General features: G+C 47.3%; 1 protein-coding gene across 2 annotated transcripts in view; it reads right to left on the reverse strand.

The window, feature by feature from the left end:
• The window catches only part of PRRX1 (paired related homeobox 1), a 479,139-nt gene that overhangs the window by 7,610 nt on the left and 444,397 nt on the right, over positions 1-27,132 (reverse strand). The window contains exon 4 of one of the 2 annotated variants that reach the window (XM_069231080.1): positions 7,828-7,904. The exons of the other annotated variant lie outside the window; for it this stretch is intronic. Coding sequence (XP_069087181.1) covers positions 7,853-7,904 — 52 coding nt within the window. The 3' untranslated portion in view covers positions 7,828-7,852. The remainder of the gene's footprint in view (positions 1-7,827; positions 7,905-27,132) is intronic. 2 annotated transcript variants of the gene reach the window in all.

Below are 27,132 nucleotides of genomic sequence, written 5' to 3' on the forward strand. Positions count from 1 at the left end.
TTGATTTGGTTTACTATCCGTATGCGTAGCTTAAGCATGTGTAGAATAACTTACGTAAACACACAATAATGTACACAACAAACACCTTTATTTTTGTTTTATGATACAGAAACATTTCGCTAATGCACAACTTACAATTTACTATGGAAATAAATCCACTTATGTATAATAGATAAACTGATTGACTCAGATCTGGTCAGGTTGCGGAGCGTTAGGAGTGGGAAATATTTATGTGGTCAAGACAATGCATCCCATTTATTGTCAAGACTTTCTGCGCTTCAAAATATGTTGTGTTGCATAAGTGCTGCTCTTCCCCTTACAAATCACTGCAGAAATATACTTGTAATTTTTTTTAAATAAAATGTGATCCCTAAATACTCTCAAGATGGCTACAGTTTCAGCTTTTTCCTATCCCATATGCTAGGTTAATTCACACACAAGAATTGTTTTCATCATTAAGAGTGTTTAAGGTCAGGACTGGGATGGCCAGTGATGGAACGAAGAGGGATCCAGCCAGATTCTGGATCCAGCAGCTATTCTTGAGCTGGGTCCGGGGTTGGTATCGGTGCAATAGCATCATCCGATTCTGTTTACCTGTGCAGTCTATTCACTTAGCTGCCAAACAGAGGTGCCAGCCCACATTCTCTGTATGTTTCACTGTGAGGACCAACAGCTTGCAGAGGCCTTGCAAATTCTTTTTATACATAGACTGATAATAACCCCCAATATAGCATACACAAATGTCAGCAGTTAGTTATTAGTACCACTCAATGGTATTAGCAATGTCATCAACATTGCAATAAGCAAAGACTGAGTTGAAACCCACACAGTTTCACAGTTATCCCTTGAATATATTACATGGGGCTGTATCAATGCTCATTCAGCTATTTTACCAAGACTGTGACACATGACATGTAGATAACACAACACACTGAACAATCTTAAATAAAAAGGAATCCCAAATCTGTGAGCTACACATTTGAAGCACATTAACTGTCTGTGCTGCTTTATGATGATTCAAATCTGTGACCAGGGATTACACAGATGTCTCTTCAGCCAGTGCATTAAACATCAAAGTTAACTTACTCTTACACTATGAAAGTTGTCCAATACACATAGATAGCTGCAGCCAATGTCTAATCCTCGGTGTTTTAAGTGAGCAGATCATACTGGTGCTTTGTGCCCTCAAAGAAAACAATCACGGACAAAGGCAATAGGTTTGGCATTTGCAATCCTGAGTGACAGATCATTTTTGTATTGCAAGAATACACTACAAAAAAATTAAAAGAATGCTAGCAATAAAAATGTTAAATGAAAAAATAACCGTCAAATTTAATTTTAACAGAACAGCATAGATGCTACTCAGCAGGCACGTGTGAACAGGTGAAGTAACCATTTTAAGTTTAATTGCACACCACTTCAAAACAGTGCAGCTGTAACTGCCAAGCCAGGCCCTCTCTAAACTGAAGCAGAAGCAATCCAAGTCTGCTTTCAGCTGAATTGGGCATCTTCAGTTTTGTTTAGCTTGATACCAGTAGCACAGTGATCAGGGCACCCACGTCTGGGCATATCCTTGGTCATTTATTAAGTTATATCAAGCACACAAAAGGTGAAGGGAAGAATCCTTGAAATAATCGAACCACTGGCAATCATGCAAGGTAGCATTCCCTCCATCATTCTTTAGACTGTTTCCATGAGGAGCACGGTCAGTACTAATTTGTACAAGATGGGCCTTTGTTTAAAGTGGCACAGTGGATGAAAAACAATGCGTTGGAATGGTACCCCAAGGGATTGCCAATACACTATTTGGAAGCATTCCTCCCATCATCTTTTGTGTGACTAATGTAACGCCTTAAGTGGCCAAGAGGTTACCCTTACATGGGTCCCTTGCTCTGTGTACAATAGAATTTAATCTATACCTCACTGATGAGGTCTAACAAGGCGCCATCAGCCTGGGGATGCTTGTGTTCCCTTCTGCAGGGGCCCTTACCTGGCAGTTAGGGATAAACTACTCCCACGAGGAGCAGAGTTGGTAAAATGAGCATTTTACGAGTGTTGCCCAGTGGGAAAAAAAGGATGGGTTGGAACGTTCACATGAGTGATTGCCAGTGTTTAGACTATTTGCACGCATTCCTCTCATCACCTTTTGTGTGGCTGATGTAATGTCCTACGTGGCCAAGGGAATGCCCAGGCACCAATACTTTGCTCACTTTGCCATAGGGTCCAAGCTATACCTCACTGATGAGGACTAACAGGAACAAATTTGGTGTGGAGTTGCTTATTTTCCCTTCTGGATGGGGACCCTCTTGGCAGTTTTTGATAGACTGCTCACATGAGAAGCAGGGTCAGCATTGATTTACATAATGTGGGCCTTTCTCTAGCATGGCAGACTGGGTGAATGAGTTGGAATGCTTGTGTAATTACCATGATGACAATGACTGGAAAGATCAAAGCCAGAAGCAACAATGCAAGGAGGACCATGACAAGAATGATCAGAGAGACAGGGCTAAGAGTACCAAGGCCAGATGGAACAGAAGCAAGATGACCAGGACCAGGGAAATAACAACCATAGAAATTGCATTAGGAAAATGGGCATCAGGTGAATTAAGACTAGGAGGAGCAAGAGAGGCATAATAAGTATCAGCCCACGAGGGTCAGGAACAGGACCAGGGTCAGGAGAACTGAAAAAAGGGACTATAATTTGGCGAAGGAGAAGACCAGGAGGCTCGACCGGGAGGAACATGACAAGAAAGTCCAGAAGGAAGGAGGACCAGCAAGCAAATGAGGTGAATCAGGACAAGGAAGTGCAGAACCGTGCCCACGAATACCGGGAGACCAGGACATGGGGAATCGAGTGCACCAGGAGTAGGACTCGAAGACCCATTAAGAGATCCAAGATCTGGAGACAAACCAAGACCAGATGGAGCAGCAGAAACAAGAAGACCAGGAGGACCAGAACAAACAAGACCAGGAAGCTGGGACTTGAAGATCAGGAGAAACAGAACTACCAGGATGTGAAGAACTTGTTCATTACCAGGCAGAGGATGACCAGGATGCTGAAGAGTGCATCTCGGACCAGGAGGAGGTCCTGAAGGAGAAGGGTTGCCAGGAGGGGGAGGGCCAGCAGGAGCAGAGGTACCTGTAGGGAAAGAATCAGGACCAGGTGGAACAGGAGCAGAGCCTAGTGGAAGACAAGGCGTACGAAGGCAGCCGGAAGCACCATGGCCAGGACAAGTAGGACCTGGACATGGCCATGAAAAAGACCAGGACTTGAAATGCACAGGAAGAAAGCGGACATGAGGAGAAGGAGGAACAGAAGAAGGAGGAGGAGTAGGAAGGGGAGAAGGACTAGGTGGAGGAGGACTTGCAGGGGGAAGGGCACTAGGAGGAAAATGTTGAGGAGGAGCAGAAGAACCAGCAGGTGGAGGACCACGAGGAGGGAACCAGGAAAAAGGCAGCAAAAGTTATGGTGGGCCTCATTACTTAGGACATGCCCTTAGTTACAGAGGCTACACCTCTTTCTTATGAATGATTCTGAGTTACTCTTTTAAGGTCGCACACCCTCCAACGATACCATTTCCAGTTCACTTGATGCACTGCTTGGCCCCCCTCATCTATTTTAAAATGTAGTCTGTGGTCTAATAGTAATTCAGAACAAGCAACAGGCACACTGTCCAATTTTAGCTGTCAATTACATTTTGGCCCAATGTGTCACAAATATTGTAAATGCTGAATCGCATTGGCCTGCCCAAGTGGCTTCACCTCTTGTGAATCTCCTCACTTTCTGCTGCACTTATTTTAATGTGATCCTAGAATACATAGTTTCCATTTCCAGCACTTGGTGTGACATTTCTTTGTAGCAACAGGTCAGCGTATTATTTTAAAATATTATACAGGAAATGTCAGAAAAGCCAAATTTCCTCAAAAACGGTGGCTTAATTACATAGCATTTCTGAACTTAAATGTTTTTGAGGGTCACCACGAACTATCCCCAAACCTATGATCATGTTTACTTAAAAATAGATCTCTTGTCTTCTTAACCTCATACTATTGATTTTTTCTAGATGGCAAGTCAAGGATGGTGAGCACACAGTAAAATACCTGATGTAATCCCCTGGTGAGTATTTCCGAGCTGCTTGTACTCGCAAACAAAATACTGAAATTGAGTTTCTGCGTAACAAAAAAGTGAAAAGACTGCACTTATTATTTTCATTGTACATATTTTATTTAGATTTTAGGAATAACAGGTATGGGCCTCTTTTATACTTTGAACATATTAACCCTTTCTGAATATAGAATGTTTACGAGTTTTTAGAAGCCAGTAGGTTTCCAAGTCCTCCACATCCGCTTTTCACCAAATTATTGTGAGGAGGAAGAAATCAGAAAAATAAACTGACAAGGCTCTAAATAATGCAGAAAATAAATATATTATTTTGACTCACTCATTTTCAGGCGTCTAAAAAGGGTCAGTTTTACAAATCTAAGTTTTTACAACTTTGAGAGGTTTTAATTTCGGAACGCACTGCCATCATAAACTGACTTAAAACTGGAGAATTACTACTTTTAAAAATTGATTGTCAGATTTAAGAAGTTGCATGTTTATCTGTTAATTGCTCTACCCTCATCATTTTGCATGTCCTTACACATTTTCAACAATTGTTCAGAAACTTCTTAAGTGCCAAAGGACAGTACATCAATTTGATTCTTAATTCTTTCTCTCTTGTTGCTCTTTGCATTAGAAGGTAGATGAGAAAGGCAGATGGGGAGACTCTGACATTTAAGTAATTTCACTAATACTACAGAGGTAATAGAATTGGAATCCGACACCAATTGACGCACTGAAGAAATCACTGAAATAAACACCACGTGGCCTTAAGCCTCGATGACCAATTCAGAGTTACATCACACTGAATTTAACACTGATAAAGTTATAAGACGTGTATCAGACAATAAAAGCCTTTGGATAGGATATAAAAGGTAGTAGTGGGAGTTTCAAGGAGGGCATACTGGTCTCAGTTGCATCACAAAGTGTCCCGTAAACAACCCCTTGCCATAGTTAGTAATGGTGCACAGACTGATTGGCCATCAGTTGCTTGTTTCCGCTAGACCCTGTGGTGAGCACATGTGAGCGTACATCTGCTCCCATAGGAGCGAGAGACTCAAGCAAAAGGTCACTTAGAGGCTGTTGGACTTTTTTCCTTATGCAGGGTCATCCCCAATCTTTTTGCCTCCTGCCTCCTATTTTTTCTGACCTGTTTTTGTTGGCTTTAGAACTCTGAGCACTTTACCACTGCTAACCAGTGCTAAAGTGCATATGCTCTCTGTGTAAATTGTATTGTTGATTGGATTTCCATGATTGGCATACTTGATTTACTGGTAAGTCCCTGGTACAGTGCACTAGAGGTGCCCAGGGATTGTAAATCAAATGCTACTAGTGGGCCTGTAGCACTGGCTGTGCCACCCACATTAGTAGCCCTGTAATCATGTCTCAGACCTGCCACTGCAGTCTCTGTGTGTGCAGTTTTAAACTGCCATTTCGACTTGGCAAGTGTACCCACTTGCCAGTCCTAAACCTTCCCTTTCTTACATGTAAGACACCCCTAAGCTAGGCCCTAGGTAGCCCCATGGGCAGGGTCCAGTGTATGTTTAAGGTAGGACACGTACTAATGTGTTTTATATGTCCTAACAGTAAAAAAACTGCCAAATTCGTTTTTCACAGTTGCAAGGCCTATCCCTCTCATAGGTTAACATGGGGGCTGCCTTCAAAAATAATTAAAGCAAAGATTCTCTTTGGGAGCGGATAGACATGTGGAGTTTGGGGTCTCTGAGCTCACAATTTAAAAATATATCTTTTAGTAAAGTTGATTTTAAGATTGTGTGTTTGAAAATGCCGCTTTTAGAAAGTGAGCATTTTCTTGCTTAAACCATTCTGTGACTCTGCCTGTTTGTGGATTACCTGTCTGGGTCAGTTTGACAGTGGGGCTGTTTGTACCTCTCTCAAGACAATGATTCAAAGGGAGCTGGGGTGTAGCCTGCATTTCCTGCTGAGCCATCTGTGCTAGGAAGGAGGGGAAGGGTGGTCACTTACACCTGAAAGGGCTGGGGCTGCCCTCACACAGTGCAGTCTCCAACCCCCTGGTGTGTGTCTGGGGCCTGGCTTAGGCAAAGCAGGATTTCACAAACAAGAGAGACTTTCCTTTGAAGTACACCTAATTCAAAGGCCAAAATGGGTATTAGAAGGGCACCCAAAACCACAGACTTTAGATCACTTCTGGACATCAAGAGGAACCTCTGCCTGGATAAGAGCTGAAGAGCTGAGGAGAAGTGCTGCCCTGCCTGTGACTATACTTTGTGGAGCAATCCTGCAGTGGCTGCGTCTGCCTGTGCAAGGGGACAAAGACTGGACTTTGTTGTGCATTCCTGCTTGTGAAGAAATCTCCAAGGGCTTGTCCTGAGCTTGCCTCCTGTTTTTGAAGTCTCAGGGCCATCAAAGACTTCTCCTGCCAGCACCTGGACTCTCTGCTGAGACTCCTGCCCTGCCAAGTGGTGCCCTATGCAGTTCCTGGGGCCTTAGAAGGTGAAGCTGACAGACCAAGACTGAAAATCCACGCACAGACCGCCATGCAGGGAAAATATCTATGCACCTTCCGAGACGTGCATGAAAAAAGACGTGCGGCTGGCTGTGCAGCAGAAATTGATGCTCCACCAGCATCGCGGCTGGAAGATCGACGGACGCAGCTGGAGAAATGACGCGCAACACCCGCTGACGGAGGCTGATAAGGTCGCAACCCACATAGCGCGGTTTTACTGATACCGTACAGCAGGATTTTCGACACCAACCTTGCTTGGCGTGGAAAAACGCTGCAACGCCTGTCCGAACCCTAGTGCTTGCACAGATTGATGGATCGCTCTCCTGCGGAGAGGAAAAACTACACACGCCGACCCGACTGGAGAAGGAGAAACGACACACGGTCTCGCTTGCGGGTGAGAAATTGGCGCATCGCGAACCTTTTCTGACGCACACTCGCCTGTGCGTGTTATTTTGACACTACCCAGGTACTTTTCAACGCTAACAGTGTTTTAACTGTTTACTAAAGGATTTAAGAGTCTTTTTGCTTTTAAAATTAATAACTTGACTTGTGTATGTTGGATTTTTGTTGTTTTGGTCTTGTTTTGTTTAGATAAATATTTCCTATTTTTCTAAACCTGTGTTGTGTCATTTTGTAGTGTTTTCACTGAGTTACTGTGTGTGTTTATGCAAATACTTTACACCTAGACTCTGAAGTTAAGCCTGCCTGCTTGTGCAAAGCTACCAAGGGGGTGAGCGGGGGTTAACTAAGGGTGATTCTCCTTTACCCTGACTAGAGTAAGGGTCCTTGCTTGGACAGGGGGTAACCTGACCGCCAACCAAAGACCCCATTTCTAACAGAGGCTGAATCTCCAGCATATACATATGCAGTGTGTTTAAAGCAATGATTTGCAGAATACCAAACATGGCTTAAGCTATAGCTTGCTTTCCAGAGACTCCCAAGGTGGTTAGGACATTTTATGAAGTACTCTGCATAGGTCTTCATCTCCTCCCTTGGAGATAAAAAAAACGTGCAATGGAAGATCACAGGAGGAATCGGGATTTAGGCTGTTTTATTTTCTGAGTGAGACACACCATAATTGGTGGTTCTCAAGAAAGCACATGCTGTAAGGTCATTAAAACATAAATCGTGTGCTGCAATATCATCTGAACAATAAATTAGCAAACAATACAGCTCTGTGAAATATATATATTTGCTGTAAAACCTCTAAAAGTAATGAAAATGTTTAATTACTCACCCTGATCTTTTTAGAATATTTTTCTTCACCATTCCTGGAACAGGTATGTTCTCACCTTGGGGGTTTGGCTCCACCCACTAAAGGAGGAGGCAAAAAACGATGTGCTGTCAATAACCAGTATATGAGCCAGATTTTCCCTACTCTCAGCACTGAGGATGACTTTACTGTTAACTGTATTAAGGAGCAAGTCGGAAGAGGGTGATAAAGGGTTGTTCCATAAAGAGGTATTCTGGTAAATCACTCTTGAAAGACTATTTACTTAGTTGCCAGTACTCTTAATCTTCAATAAAACATGCCATTATTTAGTAACAGGAGGCATTTGCAAGTGAAAAAATCTAACATGGAGGCTAGTGCCAGTGGTAGTACTGCAAGCGAGTAACATCCCAGAAGAATAAGAAATCAATGGTGAAAAGAGAAACAGGATTCCCAGTGCGTTTGTAAAACATCTATGATATTTAAAATATTTAAACAATTATTAATGAACAAAACAACCAGTAGGTTACATTTTAGATTTCATTGTGTAAGACTTCTATACAAGCAGGGCTGGACTAGCCTTTTAGTTCATCGGGCATTTGCTCAGGGGCCTGGAGAAACTTGAATCCTGAGGGTTGCTGCTGGTGTCTCTCTCGCTTTTCCCGCTCCTCGAAAATAACTGCAGCAGGCAGAAATGACTTCAAAAGAGAGAGAGAAAAGAACAAAGGAGAGTGGGAGAGGGATGGAGAGAGAGTCTGGAAGCAGAGAAGAGTGAGAGAACAGAGGATCAGAGAGGGTGTATGGATTGACAGAGAGAGACGGAGCGAGGACAGGAGGGAGTGGGGTTTGCGTCAATGACAAGGCTGCTTTTGGTGCCCTAGCCCGGCAGGGTGTATATATTTGATAACATGTATGCCCATTCCTTCATAGAATTCCTCGGTGTGGAGGAGACGTGTTTTGTATACTTTTTATTTGTATACCTAATTAATCAAAAGATTATTGCATACATTGCATTCATGCTAAGAAGAACGCTAGTCAAGCTGTGCTGCTATCTATGTAGTGAGAAAATAGGAAACGTTCAAATTTATTTTTAAAATCAAACAAATGGTGTGCAGTGGATCGTTTTGGATTACAGTCCTTCGACATCGAACATCAAATTGTACTTTCGGTGTTGTAAAACTTACTTTAACGTACAGGAAATCGTTTCGAAAGTAGCAAACTGGGACAACTAAAAGATATACATATTTTTATTGTAAATGGAAGGTTTTATTATAGATAAAAGACACAAGGGTAATGATCTTTCTACCACTCTTGGTATGTCGTGTTTTCACTCTCAGTTTGGTTTAATATTGTTTACTTTGAGTTTAGCACACTACTAAACTTGGTACCCATTTGGAGAATTCTGAAGAATGAGTGACTGGAGTGGAATGTACATTACACAATTAGCCTATATGTGGCTAAGCTTTTTTCGGCATCCTGATTATTACTGACCCTTGGGTCCTCAGCTATATTGAACAAATAGGAATGGAGCAAACTATGCATGGGGTGCAAAGGGAGCATTATATAAATGGATCACTGGCATAACGGAATTTCTTAATTGTCTCCTTACCCAGGGTTTGTATTTTTGAGAAGAAAGGCTAATCCACCCTAGATGGGCTGTCCATCTAATGAAAGTAATTTATTTACCTCTGAAGCTTCTTTGAAGAGATGCAAAACGACCGTGAAAAAAGTAAAGATCTGGCTTAAACACTGGTTATCTGCAACACATTTTTTGTCTCTGCTAGTTAATAGAGCCAACTGTTTACTGTAACATTTTACCTGCTTCAAAAGGAAGAACATATTCTTTCACACTAATTTCAAATTAAATATGTCGACTGGAAATGTATCCAGGTAGGGCATTGGTAGTCACTTACAAATGTGCAAACGTGAACCTCATATTGTGCGTTAAACTTTCTAAAGGTACAGTCATTATCCAGTATATGCGACTTGAAGCATGAAGTCCTAAGGTCAGGTCCCAGTGCAGCCAGTGTAGTTAACAAATATGGTTTGCGACCTTACCTTCATTTTGCACATACTGATGCAATATTTAGTTGCAGGAAAAAATGCTTGTTCATAAGAGATTGCAAAAATTCCTGCCTTGTTAATTTGTATAAGGCAGGAGCCATTATGTAACTCCCTAAGAATTGCTTTGAAGCAGGACTGGAGATCTAGAACAACAAACATCTATATCTATCTTTCCAATACCAGAATACTGCATTTATTTGAAGAGGTCCTTGTCCCTGAAAGAATCAAAAATATAAGCTGGCATTCAGGGAATGGCACTGTGAGGAGCATGAAGCTTCCCCTGATCAACTGGTGTGCTACCCCAATGCCAGCAGCAGCAGTCAGTCATGGGGTGGGCCCTGCTCCTAGGGGAAAACGTCCCCTTTGTGGGTATGTTACCACCCCTTAGAGGTCTTGGTAACTGATCACCATTTTGACCACAATTGTGGCCACACACCATCGATTCTTGGTATACTGATTCACAAAGGAGAACAGATCATCATTTACATTCAAGATGCACCAGTTCGTTAGTGGAATGCAACAAGATGCTTTGCAGTCACAAAGCTTTTGAATTTGAAAATTGCTGGCTTTATGATAGTAAAACAGTTTCATGCACCAGACCCTAGGTACTATCCAGGACTCCTCCCATTTTTTATAATTAAATGCAAATTTGGCATAAATCAATTTTCCAGCTACCGTATCAAATTGGTGATATTTTAAATGTGAGGAGATTGTACTTTTGTAACCACAGCTCATCATACAAATAAGCAGAGTGCAATAAAACTAGACATTACAATTAATGATCCTCAATGTCTGCTACAGACATGTTATATTATTTTGAAGAAACGGGGCAACCCAGTACCCTGGGAACTGGGTAAGTGAATAATATAACAACAATTATTTTGGTCCCTCTGGGGGAAGGATATGAATTAACCTCCACGACAGTGAGTAATATTTCACATTTATTAGAAACTTAAATTCAACAATTTAAAGTAAAGTTATCGAGGTGCTGCTGACTAACGACACAGTGTGAGTGAATTATGTGTTAGTATAAGTGTTGCAGTACATGAAAACTTAAACCAAACTGTCGTTAAAAGCATGAGGTCTCAAATAAGCGCCTATAACCATAGGTACTGTGAGCCTGCTGAATTTCTCAAAAGTCAGTACACAATGTCTAATACAATGTCGATGTTTTGACCCCAGTCAAAGAAATTAATTCAGGTGGGTCATCATCAGAACAGAATATTGAAATAGGAAGCACCCTTATTTGATTTTACTCAGACACATCCTAGTCGTTTTAACAATAAAACTATACCAATTCGCCTTCCATCTCATGTAGCCCTGGTGTGTTGTTAATAATACCCCTTTTTAGGGTCGAGCCTGCGTTGCATGCGCTCGCACATGCGTATCGCAGCGAGACGCTTTAGTTATTAGAAAAGGGCTCGGAGCCCTGTCGACGTCAAGTCAGAGTGTTTGATTGGTTTGTGGGCTTGCCTAGTAAAATCTGCTTGCTTTCATTAGTGGAAGACATGCACACGTCATGCCTTTAACGGTGGTTAGCCCTCCTCGAGCGCAGCGACCAAGTACAGAAAACATGCGAGGCTCGCTGTTTTCTGTCAGATCGTGGACTACTTTTTCTCTATTTTCCTAGCGCGATTTCGCTTGGCAGAAGTCGAGCGCTTTACACAGTTAATTTCACTTTTTCGGGTTACGTACATAAAAGCACTTTTGCCGATAGATGAAATGCGATCAGCTCTAACATGAGCAAACGCGAGACCCGTTGCATTGCAAATGCTTGTTTACTTTACCTTCTAATGGCTTCAGGAAGGTCTTAGATCGTATCTTCTTATACATATAATAATTAGAGGAGAATTCATTAAATCAAGGGTGCATAAATTATGCCCACTCAATCCGGCGCTAGCTGCAAGGTACTTGAACTACCACTAGACAGTTGGGAAAGCAGTTCAGCGATCAAACTTGCTGCGCTGTATTGCGTGAGAGGGAAAAAGCAGTACATTGCTACATCTGCTAAGCTATCTTCCCTAGTGCTGGTGCACAATCAGGCTGCCTAATGCAACACACTTCCTTTACGCCATATTGCAAATGTGGGTGTGTGATGTCTTGCATAGGTTTTGCACTGGAAGGGTAGCCTGGTACAAAATACTATGCTAAGGCAAACTAACATTTTTCCCACTTTGAATGTGGGCAGCAACCATGCAAAGTCAAAAAAGTTCTCCTTTAGAATATCAGCCTTAAATATATAGGAGTTATTTTTGGAACAAAGCACTGTCTACAAATGTTAGTAGTTAGGGGTTTGGGTCCAAAACCATCGGTGGTTGCATGGGAATGCCACTGTGGTGTTTCCACAGATTTTGTAATCTAAGTGAGACTGTAGCGTACAACATAATGTGGTGTGTCTTGAGTAGTTAAATAAAAGGTCCAATAACAAATGTGCTTAAAAAAAGTCTAGCTTGCAAGAATCAGCAACTATGATGTATTTGCTGTTTAATGTAAAATTATTAACAGTATCTTTGATAGGGTTGTTATCAGAGGTGTAATAATATACAAAGTAAGTCAGTCTTAAATGTAGACAAGTAAAATAGGTTCAGAAGAAAGAACATATTACTAATGCGACAGTTGGTTAGGCACTGACCAATTAAAAATGTGCATTCAGCCCAGACAAAAGGCTGTGAATGGGAACGGTCAGATCCTGTTTGAGGGGTATATGGGGGCACATAGCACGCAGGGGCTAAAGGGCCCCATTTGTGGAGGTCGAAGTTGCTTGCCACTGATGTTAAAACTTAGGCCCAGATTTAAGAAAAGTGCGCCCCCTCAACGCCACCATGTGAGCGCCATATTTAACACGTGGCACACCATGGCGCAGGTTAGAGACAATAACGTCATAATTTTTGACGTTATGTTGTACTTTGCATGATTAGCGCCAAAAATATTGGTACTAATCCTGCAAAGTACATAGAGGCCCAATAAAATTAATGGTGTGCCTCCTTTTAAAGCCTGCTGTGTACAGGTGTTAAAATTGCAGCTAAAAATGGTGCAGTGGAATCTCATAGATTCCACTGCACCGTTTGTGCGGGCACCCTAACGACGGAATGCCCTCTTGCATACATTATGCCTGGTGCAGGCATAATGTGGCGCAAGGGTTTACAAAGTGGCGCAAAGCGTGCATTGCACCACTTTGTAAATATGGCGCAGTATTTTTGCGATGCGAACGCCACATTAGCATAAAAAAATTATGCTAATGTAGCGATAATTGGTGCTAGACCCTTCTTAAATTTGGGCTATCACCTCTACAGTTCAATGGATATGACATAAAGAGTTGTTCCACAACCCTTTCAATTCTCATTAATTGTCCTCCATCACGCTAAGGCCCAGATTTCCGCTCATGTCATCCACACATTTCTCTGGGTTTAGATAGGATTAGGCAGAGGTACACTTGGATAAAATGTTTTCATTTGTTTAAGTAGGCAGCTCAGTTATACAGTTTATAGTTCCTTTAGCATCAAACAACAGTCTCCAGTGGTTGTGGCAGATCGGTTTGTGCGCCTTTGTGTCTCTCATCCCATGGTATAGGGTAAGCCCCCACAGTTTACCTGCAAGTTGTTCTTACCAATCTCAGGAATGTGGAAGATGAGGTCACACCCTCTGACCTTCTCAGTGCGACTCTTTGTTGCAGGGCCACAGCAGTAGTTTTTTTTTTTTTTTTTTACAATTTTGCAAGACGAATTGGGGACATGGGTCTCCGTGGCAGCACCTGGCTCAGCAGTGCTTGTCCTCTTGGTTGATGGTCGCCAGTCAATCAGGAGAGGTAGTTAGGGCTTCCAAGTTGAATTATCTCTTGGTGATATCTTTGGGCACTAGGAGCCTTTGGGCACATCGTGCTCACCGTTCAATGATAACACAGTGCTTTCCTCACAGTGCTTAGGCTCTTAGGGCAGACCATCAGCTTGTGCAGCAGAAAATTGGCTTTTGTTGATGTCCCCATACCTCTAAGAGACTGGCTGTTATGCAGAAGCCATCCCTGGGTACACAGCAGTTTTTCAAGTACTCTGCAGATCCGCACATTTAGACACACTCTTCAGCCAGAGTGTGTTGATTCACTGCTTCAAGTTTAAGAACCAGTTTGGGTCAGGTCTCTTCCAAGTGTCCTAGTTAGGCTGCTCTCCAGTCATATCCTTTGTGTATAGTGATTCTTCTCACAGCAGGTAGCACTATAGCTGACTCCAATCAGGATGCCCCACAACACCTGCACAATGAAATGTGAGTTTTCTGTCAGGCTGTTATCAACCTTCCTGAAACGGTAATAAGAGATAGACAAAAAGGCAGGGCTGGTCGCGAAAATACCAAACCCTCAACCACAGAACCTCCATCGCATCTCTCTCATCTACCAAATGGCCGTGCTCAGTAAAAAGTAATCCTCCCCTTGCTAACAAAGAATTCCTGAAATTTTTAAAGATAGTTCTGTCAACATCATCCTCATTTCAATGTTCGAATTTCCAACCTACGGCCACATGAACGTAGCCAATACACCTCTACTATCTGCAGAAGGTACCCTCACTCTCCAACTTGTGCCATGCTTCAACCAAGGGCGTCCAAACTGTATTCCCCTGGGTTCAGCACACACACCCACAAACACACGGTATTCTAATATTGCACGAGTGTCACATACTCACTTGACATACACACACACACACACACACACTAGACATGCACATGGAATGTCAGAGTAAGATCCTGTGTTCCACATAGTAGCAGATTTTTATATACGAGGTTTAGCAGGCCACACTCTTACTCATTCATATAAAAAGGTCGGGTTGGAGTAAAAATGTATGAGGGCACACCTGGGGCGCCCTTCCAGGTCACTTTACAGGTTCTGGACCTTACATTGAGATGACAGACTTAGGTCTCTGCACAAACTCTACACTAGATTGTCACCAGGACCAGAAATAAAAGTCAGAATACCAATTTTCACATGCAATTGTGCACGCAGGGCAAGAGAACACACGCCTATTTACCATACAGAGTCATTCCTGTCCCAACAGTATCACTGTTATAATGAAAGAAAACTCTCTGTGTTAAAGTCACCGTTGCTAACCGGAACACAAAAATAACACATTGGTGAATCATGTTTTTCTGAAGAAAAAAAACGAATTCTTTAGTTTTAAAAGCATTCTGCCTGGTGTCTTTTTATTTACAGGCTCATCAGATGAAGAAGTAGAAACCATATTATGATATAAAATACATGTTCTTCATTAGACAATTAGATGAGGTATTGTTGTTTATTTAATACATATGTCAGAAGCTGTACCATGGAAAAGCAGATTTTATGACAAAAAGGAATTTCACATAAATGCTTTAATTAGTTTTCGAGACATTATTACGTAGATTTTCATTATGAAAAAGTATGCAGTAGCGTAGCTATTCCTTACAAAAATATTCACAGACAAGTGCGTCTGATTGTTTTGGGATTTAGTGAAATTCAGAATTTGCTTGTAACATTGCTAGATCCTTTCATTGGCAAAGAAAAACAAGACAAGCTGACAAGATCTATCCCAAAGAGCAGAATTACAAAGATAAGTAATTATATCAAAATTGTGTCTCAGGATCGTTGAAGAAACATTTAGGCCCTCATTACAACCCTGGCGGTCGGTGTTAAAGCGGTGGTAATACCGCAAACAGGCCAGCGAAAAAAAAAATGGAATCATGACATGGTGGAAACCGGCAACATAGACAGCCACTTTAACACTCCGACCGCCACAGCGGTAGAAACAAACAACACAGCGGAAACCGTCAACAGACAGGCGGAAGACAATGTACCACCCACCCTATCACAAGAGGCCTATCTGCCACCTTTTCCGGGGCGGAACCAATGCGAACAAAAACACGGCGGAAACAGTACACAGAAGTGAAAACACTCACCCCTCCACACCCCATGAGGAACCAGGACGCCATGGAGCCCGAATTGCAGATACTGCCGATGCTGGTCTTCCTTCTCTTCTATCAGGAGCACCAAAGAAGGCTGCGATGACCACGGTGAGTACTGCACCTAGAATACAGGGGAGGGCAGAGGGAAAAGAGAGTGACACACACACAAGCCACACACAACACCCCCACCCTCACCGACAACACCATACACACAAATACATGCAGCAACAGTACACATACCCCCCCCCCACCCCCTGGAAGAACGCAAGGACAAAATGAAATGATTTGAACAAATGTAATCATGTGAAATCTCATTATCAAAGTTCAAAATCCAGTAAATACAATTATGTACACCAACTACACAAGTCCGGATAGTGCACAAATCATTGTCCGTGGACCACTGGGCCCAAAATGCATGGGCGAAGCCCACACATGATACATGACTCGAAACGGAGACAACACTGGAGGGGCATCAGATCAAAATGAAACAGGCACCTCAGGGGGAGGGGGGGCACCTAAGCCAGATGAACGCACGACACCACTACTGCACGAGGGGGCTCCATGCCCACTGCTTTATGGTGGGGAGTGCAAAGCCACAGTCTCTCAAGTCTCTCCAGTGGGTGGTTTGTTCACTGCTTTATCCTGGGGAGTGCAAAGCCACAGTCTCTCAAGTCTCTCCAGTGGGTGGTTTGCCCACTGCTTTATCCTGGGGAGTGCAAAGCCACAGTCTCTCAAGTCTCTCCAGTCGGTGGTTTGCCCACTGCTTTATCCTGAGGAGTGCAAAGCAACAGTCTCTCAAGTGGATGTCGTTCTCCACTGGTTCTGGAGGGGGCCTGGTGCCCAGAGTGCTTCATCCTGCCAAGGACTGAGGTTGGATGTATTTCTCCACTGGTTCTGGAGGGGGCCTGGTCCCAGAGTGCTTCATCTTGCCAAGGACTGAGGTAGTGGATGCCTTTCTCCACTGGTTCTGGAGGGGGCCTGGTGCCCAGTGCTCCACGTGCAGTGTGGCCGGTACAATTCACTCACCTGGGTGTGCGTGGCAAGACATTGGCGAGGTACAGGTAGCATGATACGCCATGGAGGCAGCGACATACCCCACACTGCTGCGGCTTTGCATTCCACCTGCAGGTGCCAACAGTGATGACAGTAATGCTTCATGGAAGCTGCCCAGGGTCCTGGAACTCACCACCAGCCTCGGACGACTGACCACTGGGGATGATAGGCATGTCAGCGGTGGTGCCACTGTCCGAGGACGTCGCGGGGCCGCTGGCGGTGCTTGCGGCGGTGTCTGTCGTGGCGGTGCTGGCGGCGGGGTCTGTGGCGTCGGGGCTGGCGGCGGGGCATGTGTCAGCACCTGCTGACGGCTGCCCACCGGGGAAGAGGCTGGGGACTGTCACAGCGGCTGAAGACGTGCCGGTGGCGGTGCAGGTGGCGGTGTTTGCCGCCATACAGGTTGGTGTGGACGTGGACAGAAGGTGTGACACTGGTCCCTCAGTCTGTGCCACCATGCCCTCTCCTGACCTGACCTGCCCTTCTGTTTTTGGCCCTTCCCCACCTTTGATGGTGGCGCAGTTGTTTTGCCACTATCCCCTTTTGTTTTCGCTGACCCCTTGGTGGCTGGTGGTTTCGGCTTCTCCCTCCGGGATGTGGGCACCTTTTTCACCTTGGCAGGTGGCGGAATGTCCTTGGCCTCGGTACGTGGCACACTGGCAGCCCTGATGGTTGGCGCACTCCATGACCCCACAGTTGCTGGCACCACTGTGCCTGGGGATGTGGTGGCTGAAGTGCTGGGCTAGGACCTGGAAAGCCTGGCCCTAGGGGAAGGACGGGGAGGTGTAGGGAAGAGGTCAATGTTAGCCAGGAAAAGATTTTTAGACACACTGGGACGGGTAGATGGAGGGGGATTGGGAGTGGAGGAAGAGGTAGTGGTTGTAGGAGGTGTACGTCTGCTGAATTTGGGTGAAGGTGCATGGGCTGGAGGCTGTTGTGAGGTGGATGGCTGTTGGGTGGGTGTGTGCCTGCGTTTGTGTACTTTGGGAGGAGGGCTCACAGACACACTGGGAGAGGACACTGGGGATGTGTGAATGGTAGTGGGGGTGGTGAGTGCACGTGAGCGGTGTGTGGTGATGGGAGTGCTGGTGATGGAGGTAGTGGCTGAGGATGTAGTGCATGCAAGTGGAGACAAGACTGGAAGGGAGGAGAGAGACGTGGAGGAGGGGGACACAGTGGAGGTAGTGGATGTTGGTATGTGTGCATGGGTATGCTGCTTGTGTGAGTGCATGTGGGATGTGTGCTGCTTATGTTTGCCTGAGCCACTCTTGTGTGTTGATGTGTGTGCATGCTGGTCTGATGGTGTGCTTGGGATAGGCTGAGATACAGGGGATTGGGTCTGGGTGCAGGAGGTTGGAGGGGGGAGGCTGAACACAGGGACAATGGCTGCCATCAGTGCTGAGGCCAGAGCCTGAAATGCTCTCTGTTGGGCTGCCTGGGCAGAATGAATGCCCTCCAGGTATGCATTTGTTTGTTGCAAATGCCTCTCAACACCCTGGATGGCATTCAGAATGGTAGACTGCCCAACAGTGAGGGATCTCAGGAGGTCAATAGCCTCCTCACTGAGGGCAGCAGGGCTGACTGGGGCAGGGCCTGAGATGCCTGGGGCAAAGGAGATGCCCACCCTCCTGGGTGAGCGGGCATGGGACAGACGCTGAGGGGCTGCTGGGAGGGCGGTGCTGGTGAGGGGGTGGCGGCTGTACCTGTTGATGCGGTGGGCACAGAGGGTCCCGCCACCGCAAGGGAGCTCTCATCAGAGGAGGAGTCGCTGTTGCTGGTCTCTGCTCCTGTTCCTCCCGTTGAGCTCCCCTCGCCCTCCGTCCCACTGGTGGCTTCAGACTCTGTAGCTTCACCCTCCAGGGCCTCCTGCTCCGTTGCCAATGCTCCTCCGGCTGATGATGCTATTGCACACAAGTACAGGGAGACAACAAAAAGGGGGGAAAGACAGAAGAAAGACATGTTCAGTGCATACAACACCACTACAGTTGGCGGACACAACAGACAGTGAGCAGCCCTCTGTACTATGACATGCACTTATAGTTCTGAGATTTTTCACATGCCCATGGGGTACGAGGCCTAAGCCCAATTGCTGCACACCTGGAAGTCACAGGAGCCTGACTAGGTGTAGATGGCTCTTACCACTAGTGGTGTTGGGGTGCCACATAGCCTGCCTCACAAGGGACCTTGCCTACAAAGATTGCCCTGGCCTAGGTGAACCCACTGCCGACCTCCCCCGCCCAGACACCTCGTAATGCAATGAGCCAGGAAACTTGGCATTCATATGGGAGATGTACTGGTCTGCCAAAAACACCATCTGCACATTCATTGAATGGTAGCTCTTCCGGTTTCTGTACACCTGTTCACTCCTGCGTGGGGGTACTAATGCCACATTTGTACCATCAATGGCACCTATGATGTTGGGGATATGTCCCAGGGCTTAGAAGTCACCTTTCACTGTGGGCAAATCCTCCACCTGAGGGAACATGATGTATCTGCGCATGTGTTTCAGCAGGGCAGACAACACTCTGGACAACACGTTTGAGAACATTGGCTGGGACATCCCTGATGCAATGGCCACTGTTGTTTGAAAGGAACCACTTGCCAGGAAATGGAGTACTGACAGGACTTGCACTAGAGGGGGTATCCCTGTGGGATGGCGGATAGCTGACATCAGGTCTGGCTCCAACTGGGCACACAGTTCCTGGATTGTTGCACGATCAAGTCTGTATGTTACTATGATGTGCCACTCTTCCATTGTAGACAGGTGCACCAGGGGTCTGTACACTGTACACCCAGCAGACGTGCCCTATGGAGGAGAACAGCGGGCAGAGAGTCAGCCAACACTGAGGTATCACAAAGTGTCATTTGCAGAAATGTATTAATCCGCAATGTGCCTGTAACTGTGTGTATTCCAGGCCTAGATAGGTGTGACACAGTTATTATTAATGCCATGTGGCCCCCTGAAAGGGCGGCTGCCTGACCTGTAAGGTGGGACAAGGGTATATGAGGTAACTGCACTGGCGTTGTACACCGTCGCAGTGGGCGGTCGAAGACCCCAGCGCTATTCAGCATTGGTTAACATTGGGCGCTATGGGTCCGAGGAGCCAATGACGATGTACACCGGTGGTGACGGTACGCACTGCCGCGGACGTGACCACCATTTTCTGTCTGTTCACTCACTTTATACCTGACCTTCAACAGGAGAGGACCTACACTGCAAGTGCTGATGTGACCTGTGTCTGGAAGCGACAATGGCTCATGTGTCTGGGGAAAGGGCCCCTGCCTTCACTTCGGAGGAGTCGGAGAAACTAGTGGATGGGGTCCTTCCTCAGAACACGCAACTGTACGGTCCTCCAGACAAAGAGGTGAGTACACTGTGAGCATGCTGAATGGGCAATGCCTGCTTTGAGTGGTGTGGATGGAAGATACATGGGGGGGGTGAGGCCTACATGTGCGGATGGTGAGTGTATGTGTGTCATGGCATGGGTGGGAAATGGTGGGCAATGAGTATGATGGTCCGGCCGGGTGAGTAATGTCCTTTCCCCCGTAACATTCCTCTAGGTCAGCACCTTGGCGTGCCATCCCGAAGGACGTCCGGACCCTGGGGGTCTACCACAGACGGAGCACCCACTGCCGTAAAAGATGGGAGGACCTGTGCCGCTCTGGAGCAAGAAGACGGTGGAGGCCCAGCTGGGGAAGACCTCCCAACGTGGGAGGGGTGCCCGTCGCACCATGACCCACCTGATGTTCCCGATCCTGGCGGTGGCCTATCTGGAGTTGGATGGGCGCTTGAGGGTATCACAGCAGCCACAAGGGGGTGAGTGTACTCTCATTCAGCTGCCTGCGCGCCCTACGAGGTGTCTGGGCGGGGGAGGTGGGCAGTGGGTTCCCCTAGGCCAGGGCGATCTTGGAACGCAAGGTCCCTTGTGAGACAGGCTATGTGGCACCCCAACCCCACTAGTGGTAAGAGCCATCTACACCTAGTCAGGCTCCTGTGACTTTTGGGTGTGCAGCAATTGGGCTTAGGCCTCGTACCCCATGGGCATGTGAGAAATCTAGGAACTATAAGTGCATGGCGTAGTGCAGAGGGCTGCTCACTGTCTGTTGTGTCTGCCAACGGTAGTGGTGTTGTATGCACTGAACATGCCTTTCTTCTGTCTTTCCCTCCCCTTTTTTGTGGTCTCCCTATTCTGGTGTGCAATAGGATCATCAGGCTGGGGAGCATTGGCACCAGAGCAGCAGGGAGCTGCATCCCACTTGGCCCTGGAGGGTGAAGCTACGGAGTCTGAAGCCACCAGTGGGACGGAGGGCGAGGTGAGCTCTAAGGCGGGGACAGGAGCAGAGACCAGCAACAGCGACTCCTCCTCTGATGGGAGCTCCCTTACGGTAGCAGGCCCCTCTGTGCCCACCGCATCAACAAGTACAGCCGCCACCCCCCTACCAGCACCGCCCTCCCAGCAGCCCCTCAGCATCTGTCCCATGCCCGCTCACCCAGGAGGGTGGGCATCTACTTTGCCCCAGGCACCTCAGGCCCTGCTCCAGTTAGCCCTGCTGCCCTCAGTGAGGAGGCTATTGACCTCCTGAGATCCCTCACTGTTGGGCAGTCTACCATTCTGAATGCCATCCAGGGTGCTGAGAGGCATTTGCAACAAACAAATGCATACATGGAGGGCATTAATTCTGGCCAGGCAGCCCAACAGAGAGCATTTCAGGCTCTGGCCTCAGCACTGATGGCAGCCATTGTCCCTGTGTCCAGCCTCCCCCCTCCAACCTCCTCCACCCAGACCCAATCCCCTGTACCTCTGCCTATCCCAAGCACACCATCAGATCAGCATGCACACACATCAACACACAAGAGTGGCTCAGGAAAACATAAGCACCACACATCCCACAGGCACTCACACAAGCAACAGACCTATGCACACATACCAACATCCACTTCCTCCACTGTGTCCCCCTCCTCCACGTCTCCCTCCTCCCTCCCAGTCTCATCTCCACTCACACCTGCATGCACTACATCCTCAGCCACTACCTCCATGACCAGCACGCCCATCACCACACACCGCTCACGTGCAATCACCACCCCCACTACCATTCAGACATCCCCAGGTTCCTCTACCAGTGTGTCTGTGAGCCCTCCTCCCAAAGTACACAAACGCAGGCACACACCCACCCAACAGCCATCCACCTCACAACAGCCTTCAGCCCATGCACCTTCACCCAAATTCAGCAGACGTACAACTCCTACAACCACTACCTCTTCCTCCACTCCCAAACCCCCTCCATCTACCCGTCCCAATGTGTCTAAAAAACTTTTCCTGACTAACACTGACCTCTTCCCTACTACACCTCCCCCCGATCCTTCCCCTAGGGCCAGGCTTTCCAGGTCCCAGCCCAGCACCTCAGCCACCACATCCCCAGGCACAGTGGTGCCAGCAACAGCGGGCCATGGAGTGCGCCAACCATCAGGGCTGCCAGTGTATCACGTAGCGAGGGCAAGGACATTCCGCCACCTGCCAAGGTGAAAAAGGTGCCCACATCCCGGAGGGAGAAGCCGAAACCACCAGCCACCAAGGGGTCAGCGAAAACGAAAGGGGATAGTGGCAAGACAACTGTGCCACCATCAAAGGAGGGGAAGGGCCAAAATCAGAAGGGCAGGTCAGGAGAGGGCATGGTGGCACAGACTGAGGGACCAGTGTCACACCTTCTGTCCACGTCCACGCAAACTTGTACGGTGGCGAACACCGCGACCTGCACTGCCACCTGCACCGCCTCTGGCACGTCTACAGCCGCTGCGACAGTCCCCAGCCTCTTACCCGGTGGGCAGCCATCCTAGTCTGCAGGAGACATCCTGCTTTCTCCCTCAGCAGGTGCTGACACATGCCCCACCGCCAGCCCCGCCGCCACAGACCCCGCCGCCAGCACCGCCACCACAGACCCCGCCGCCAGCACCGCCACCACAGACACCGCCACAAGCCCCGCCACAACAGACACCGCCACAACAGACACCGCCACAAGCACCGCCACAACAGACACCGCCACAACAGACACCGCCGCAAGCACCGCCAGCGGTCCCGCGACGTCCTCGGACAGTGGCACCACCGCTGACATGCCTACCATCCCCAGTGGTCAGTCGTCCGAAGCTGGTGGTGAGTTCCAGGACCCTGGGCAGCTTCCATGAAGCATTACTGTCATCACTGTTGGCACCTGCAGGTGGAATACGAAGCCACAGCAGTGTGGGGTATGTTGCTGCCTCCATGGCGTATCATGCTACCTGTACCTCGCCAATGTTGTGGCACGCACACCCAGGTGAGTGAATTGTACCGGCCACACTGCACGTGGAGCACTCTGGGCACCAGGCCCACTCCAGAACCAGTGGAGAGATACATCCACTACTGCAGTCCTTGGCAGGATGAAGCACTCTGGGCACCAGGCCCCCTCCAGAACCAGTGGAGAGATACATCCACTACCTCAGTCCTTGGCAGGATGAAGCACTCTGGGCACCAGGCCCCCTCCAGAACCAGTGAAGAATGACATCCACTACCTCAGTTCTTGGCAGGATGAAGCACTCTGGGCACCAGACCCCCTCCAGAACCAGTGGAGAATGACATCCACTTGAGAGACTGTGGCTTTGCACTCCCCAGGATGCAGCAGTGGGCAAACCACCCACTGGAAAGACTTGGGAGACTGTGGCTTTGCACTCCCCAGGATGCAGCAGTGGGCAAACCACCCACTGGAAAGACTTGAGAGAATGTGTCTTTGCACTCCCCAGGATAAAGCAGTGGGCAAACGACCCAATGGAGAGACTTGAGAGACTGTGGCTTTGCACTACCCAGGATAAAGCAGTGGGCAAACCACCCACTGGAGAGACTTGAGAGACTGTGGCTTTGCACTCCCCAGGATGCAGCAGTGGGCAAACCACCCACTGGAAAGACTTGAGAGAATGTGTCTTTGCACTCCCCAGGATAAAGCAGTGGGCAAACGACCCAATGGAGAGACTTGAGAGACTGTGGCTTTGCACTCCCCAGGATGCAGCAGTGGGCAAACAACCCACTGGAGAGACTTGAGAGACTGTGGCTTTGCGCTCCCCAGGATAAGGCAGTGGGCATGGAGCCCCCTCGTGCAGCAGTGGTGTCGTGCGTTCATCTGGCTGAGGTGCCCCCCCCCCCCACTGAGGTGCCTGTTTAATTTCGATCTGATGCCCCTCAAGTGTTCTCTCCATTTCTAGTCAGGTATCTAGTGTGGGCTTTGCCCGGGCATTTTGGGCCCAGTGGTCCACGGACAATGATTGGTGCACTATCCGGACTTGTGTAGTTGGTGTACATAATTGTATTTACTGGATTTTGAAATTTGATAATGAGATTTCACATGATTACATTTGTTCAAATAATTTCATTTTGTCTTTTTCGTTCTTCCAGGGGGTGGGGGTGTTGCGTGTTGCATGTGTGTGTCACTCTCTTTTCCCTCCCCCTCTCCTGTGTTGTAGGTACAGTACTCACCGTGGTCGTCGCTGCCGTCTTTGGTGCTCCTGATAGAAGAGAAGGAAGACCAGCATCGGCAGTATCTGCAATTCGGGCTCCATGGCGTCCTGGTTCCTCGTGGGGTGTGGAGAGGTGAGTGTTTTCCCTTCTGTGTACTGTTTCTGCCACGTTTTTGTTCGCGTTGGTTCCGCCCCGGAAAATGTGGCGGATAGGCCTCTTGTGATATGGTGGGTGGTACATTGTCTTCTGCCTGTCTGTTGGCGGTTACCGCCACAGTGTTTGTTTCTACCGCCGTGGCGGTCGGAGTGTTAAAGTGGCTGTCTATGTTGGCGGTTTCCGCCATTGTCATGATTCCATTTTTTTTTCCGCCGGACTGTTTGGGGTCTTTAACACAGACCACCAGGGCTGTAATGAGGGCCTTATTGTCTGTTTTTGGTGCCTTAGAGCTCCTAGCAGGCTAAGTTTCTGGGCCTGCTTTGGAGATGCCTTATGGTGGTTTTAATTTTCCTTTTGCGTTCTCATAGCTGGGCCCTTTGCTCCTGCGACATGCGTGTTGTCACTGAGAGTGCTGTAGGTGTTCGGGTGGGAGTGAATTCCGCCAACTTACCACATAACTTAGTCGTTAGCAATTCCCACTTCACCACCTCACTACTGCTTGTGGCTTCCAGTTCGACTTCCAGGTCCATTGGTGTATGGGATAAGCGCTCTGTGTTTGATTGAGCACATTTGACCCGTTTGTAGTTTATAGTGTAGGTGGTATTGAAGGGGCGCTTGTCCTGTCCGATTTAGGGACCGTCAGTAAAAGGGTTAGCTCCTGTGCCTGGTGGTCGCTCTCACCCCTGTCCCCTAGGTGACAGGTGGCGACTTGTTCGAACAATGGCAGAGAAACAAGAGCGTAGTCTATCATTGTAGAAGTGATTGTTGAGAAGTATGAGGCGGCTGGTGGGAGTCGTCCCAGAATCTGCCAGTCAGAGCTCTTAGTTATAGTCGTTCCAGGCCTTTAAGTAGCACCCTACTTGTTGTCATAGGTCACACGTGCTTATTATTCCCCTGCATTGCTATTCCCCAGGTGGTGGAAAGAGCAACTGCAGCTGTGTCTGTGGAGGCTCCAAGTAGGTGCTGATTGAAGTCACCTGAGACAATGATGTTTGCAGTTTTGGCTATTTATCTGCTATTTATGTAGTTCTCAAGCTGATCCACGAGCTGAGTGGCGTCTCTGGATTTAAGCTTTGGGTGGATATAAATATTTACAATGACTACCTCTGCTGTGGGCATATTCTCAGTTGTAGTAATTTTAATGGTATTGATGAAAGGGTGGTTAGATGCAAGGGAGGTGGCTTTGGCTGATATAGCTAGGCAGACATATGTGGCAAGGACACCCTGCAGAAGACCATACCTTGCTTTCCTAGTTGCTGGTGTGAAAAAACACATGTAGCCCTGCATGTGGAAAGGTTCATCTAGCGATGTTTCCTGCATTAATATGATGCCAAATGTACTAATATACTGAAGGAAGTCTTGATCTGAGGTTTTATCAACGAGGCCGTTCACGTTCCATGAGCAGAGACGAAGAGTGTCCCTAGTTGGTGACGCGCTCCTTCTTTTGTCTAGGGTTTGTCACTCGGTCCCGTTATGATTGTTAATCATTCTAGAGATCCACCTTGGGTAGTTGTTTAGGTGCTGAAGATCTGTTGGTGTTGGGCAGCTCTGGTGATCATCAGAGGTGGTAATTGTCATGGATCTTAAGTTCCAAGGTGAGCGTCCCAAGGTACTCTTGAGTACGGAACAGGTTTGTTTGATCGGAGGCTCTGGTTTGATATCAGGGACAACTGTTAGTAGAGGAAGCGGATACCCAACTTCGCGGTACTTGGTGGTGGTTATACCCCATTGCTCTTTTTCTGCAAAAATTGTTTGGGCTATTAGGCTTGACCTCCATGTAGCCTTAATCACTTCATGTGCTGGTGATGCATCCAGGCAAGTGAACTCTACGGCCAGGAGGTACGCTGTGCACAGGCCAACAGTGGCTGGAATATGTGATATCAGACAAAAGGATGTTACCCCGTTCAAGATGTCATCCGTCCCTTTTAATTTATAGTGCGGCCGCAACATGAGACTATTGGTGTCTAAATGCTCATACAGTGTCTCCAGTTTTTGTAATGGTTGATTAAATACTCCGCCCATGTCCCAGAGATTGTTTCGCTCATGCCAGCTCTCAGCCGCTTGTGTATCTTGTTTGGATCTGATTCAATTACAGGTCACAATCTGAGATCTTCCCTTAGGGAAAGAAGGGTTGGGTTGTGAGGATTCCTGCAGTGGTGTGGCTATGTGGTCCGGTGAGTTTAGGCATGCAAGTGGATTGCAGGCTCCATGTGTGGGGCTCTCTGCAATTTGTGCGACCTGCGCAGTTTTGACTGTAGGGATGTTACATGTTTTTCTGACAGTGTAACTAATACAGCTGCTGGAGTTTTGACTGCAGCCATGATGATGTTAAGAGGAGCCACTCCTTCTCTAAGCTCGCTTCCAATGGGTGCTTGCTCTTTCTGGAAGGGCTATGTTATACAGGCCTCCTGTGCTGTAGTTACAGCAGGCACAGGGACAGGATCTATGTTAGTCATGCTCCCTCAGTGGGCAGCTGCATGCGTGCAGGTCTGCTCTGTGTTGGTTATTAGTTCCTTACTAGGGGATTTTTTATGTTAGAGTTCCCGTTTGACCCTGGAGTCAGCGGAGACGTTACTACATGGCAGGTCTCTGTGGCGGGGGGCTGGGTATAGGGCCGGTTGCAAGGTTGAAGATCAGAGCGATATCCTTGCTGTTTCAT

This window comes from Pleurodeles waltl, chromosome 4_2 (genome assembly GCF_031143425.1).
Source record: "Pleurodeles waltl isolate 20211129_DDA chromosome 4_2, aPleWal1.hap1.20221129, whole genome shotgun sequence".
Classification (NCBI taxonomy): Eukaryota; Metazoa; Chordata; class Amphibia; order Caudata; family Salamandridae; genus Pleurodeles; species Pleurodeles waltl.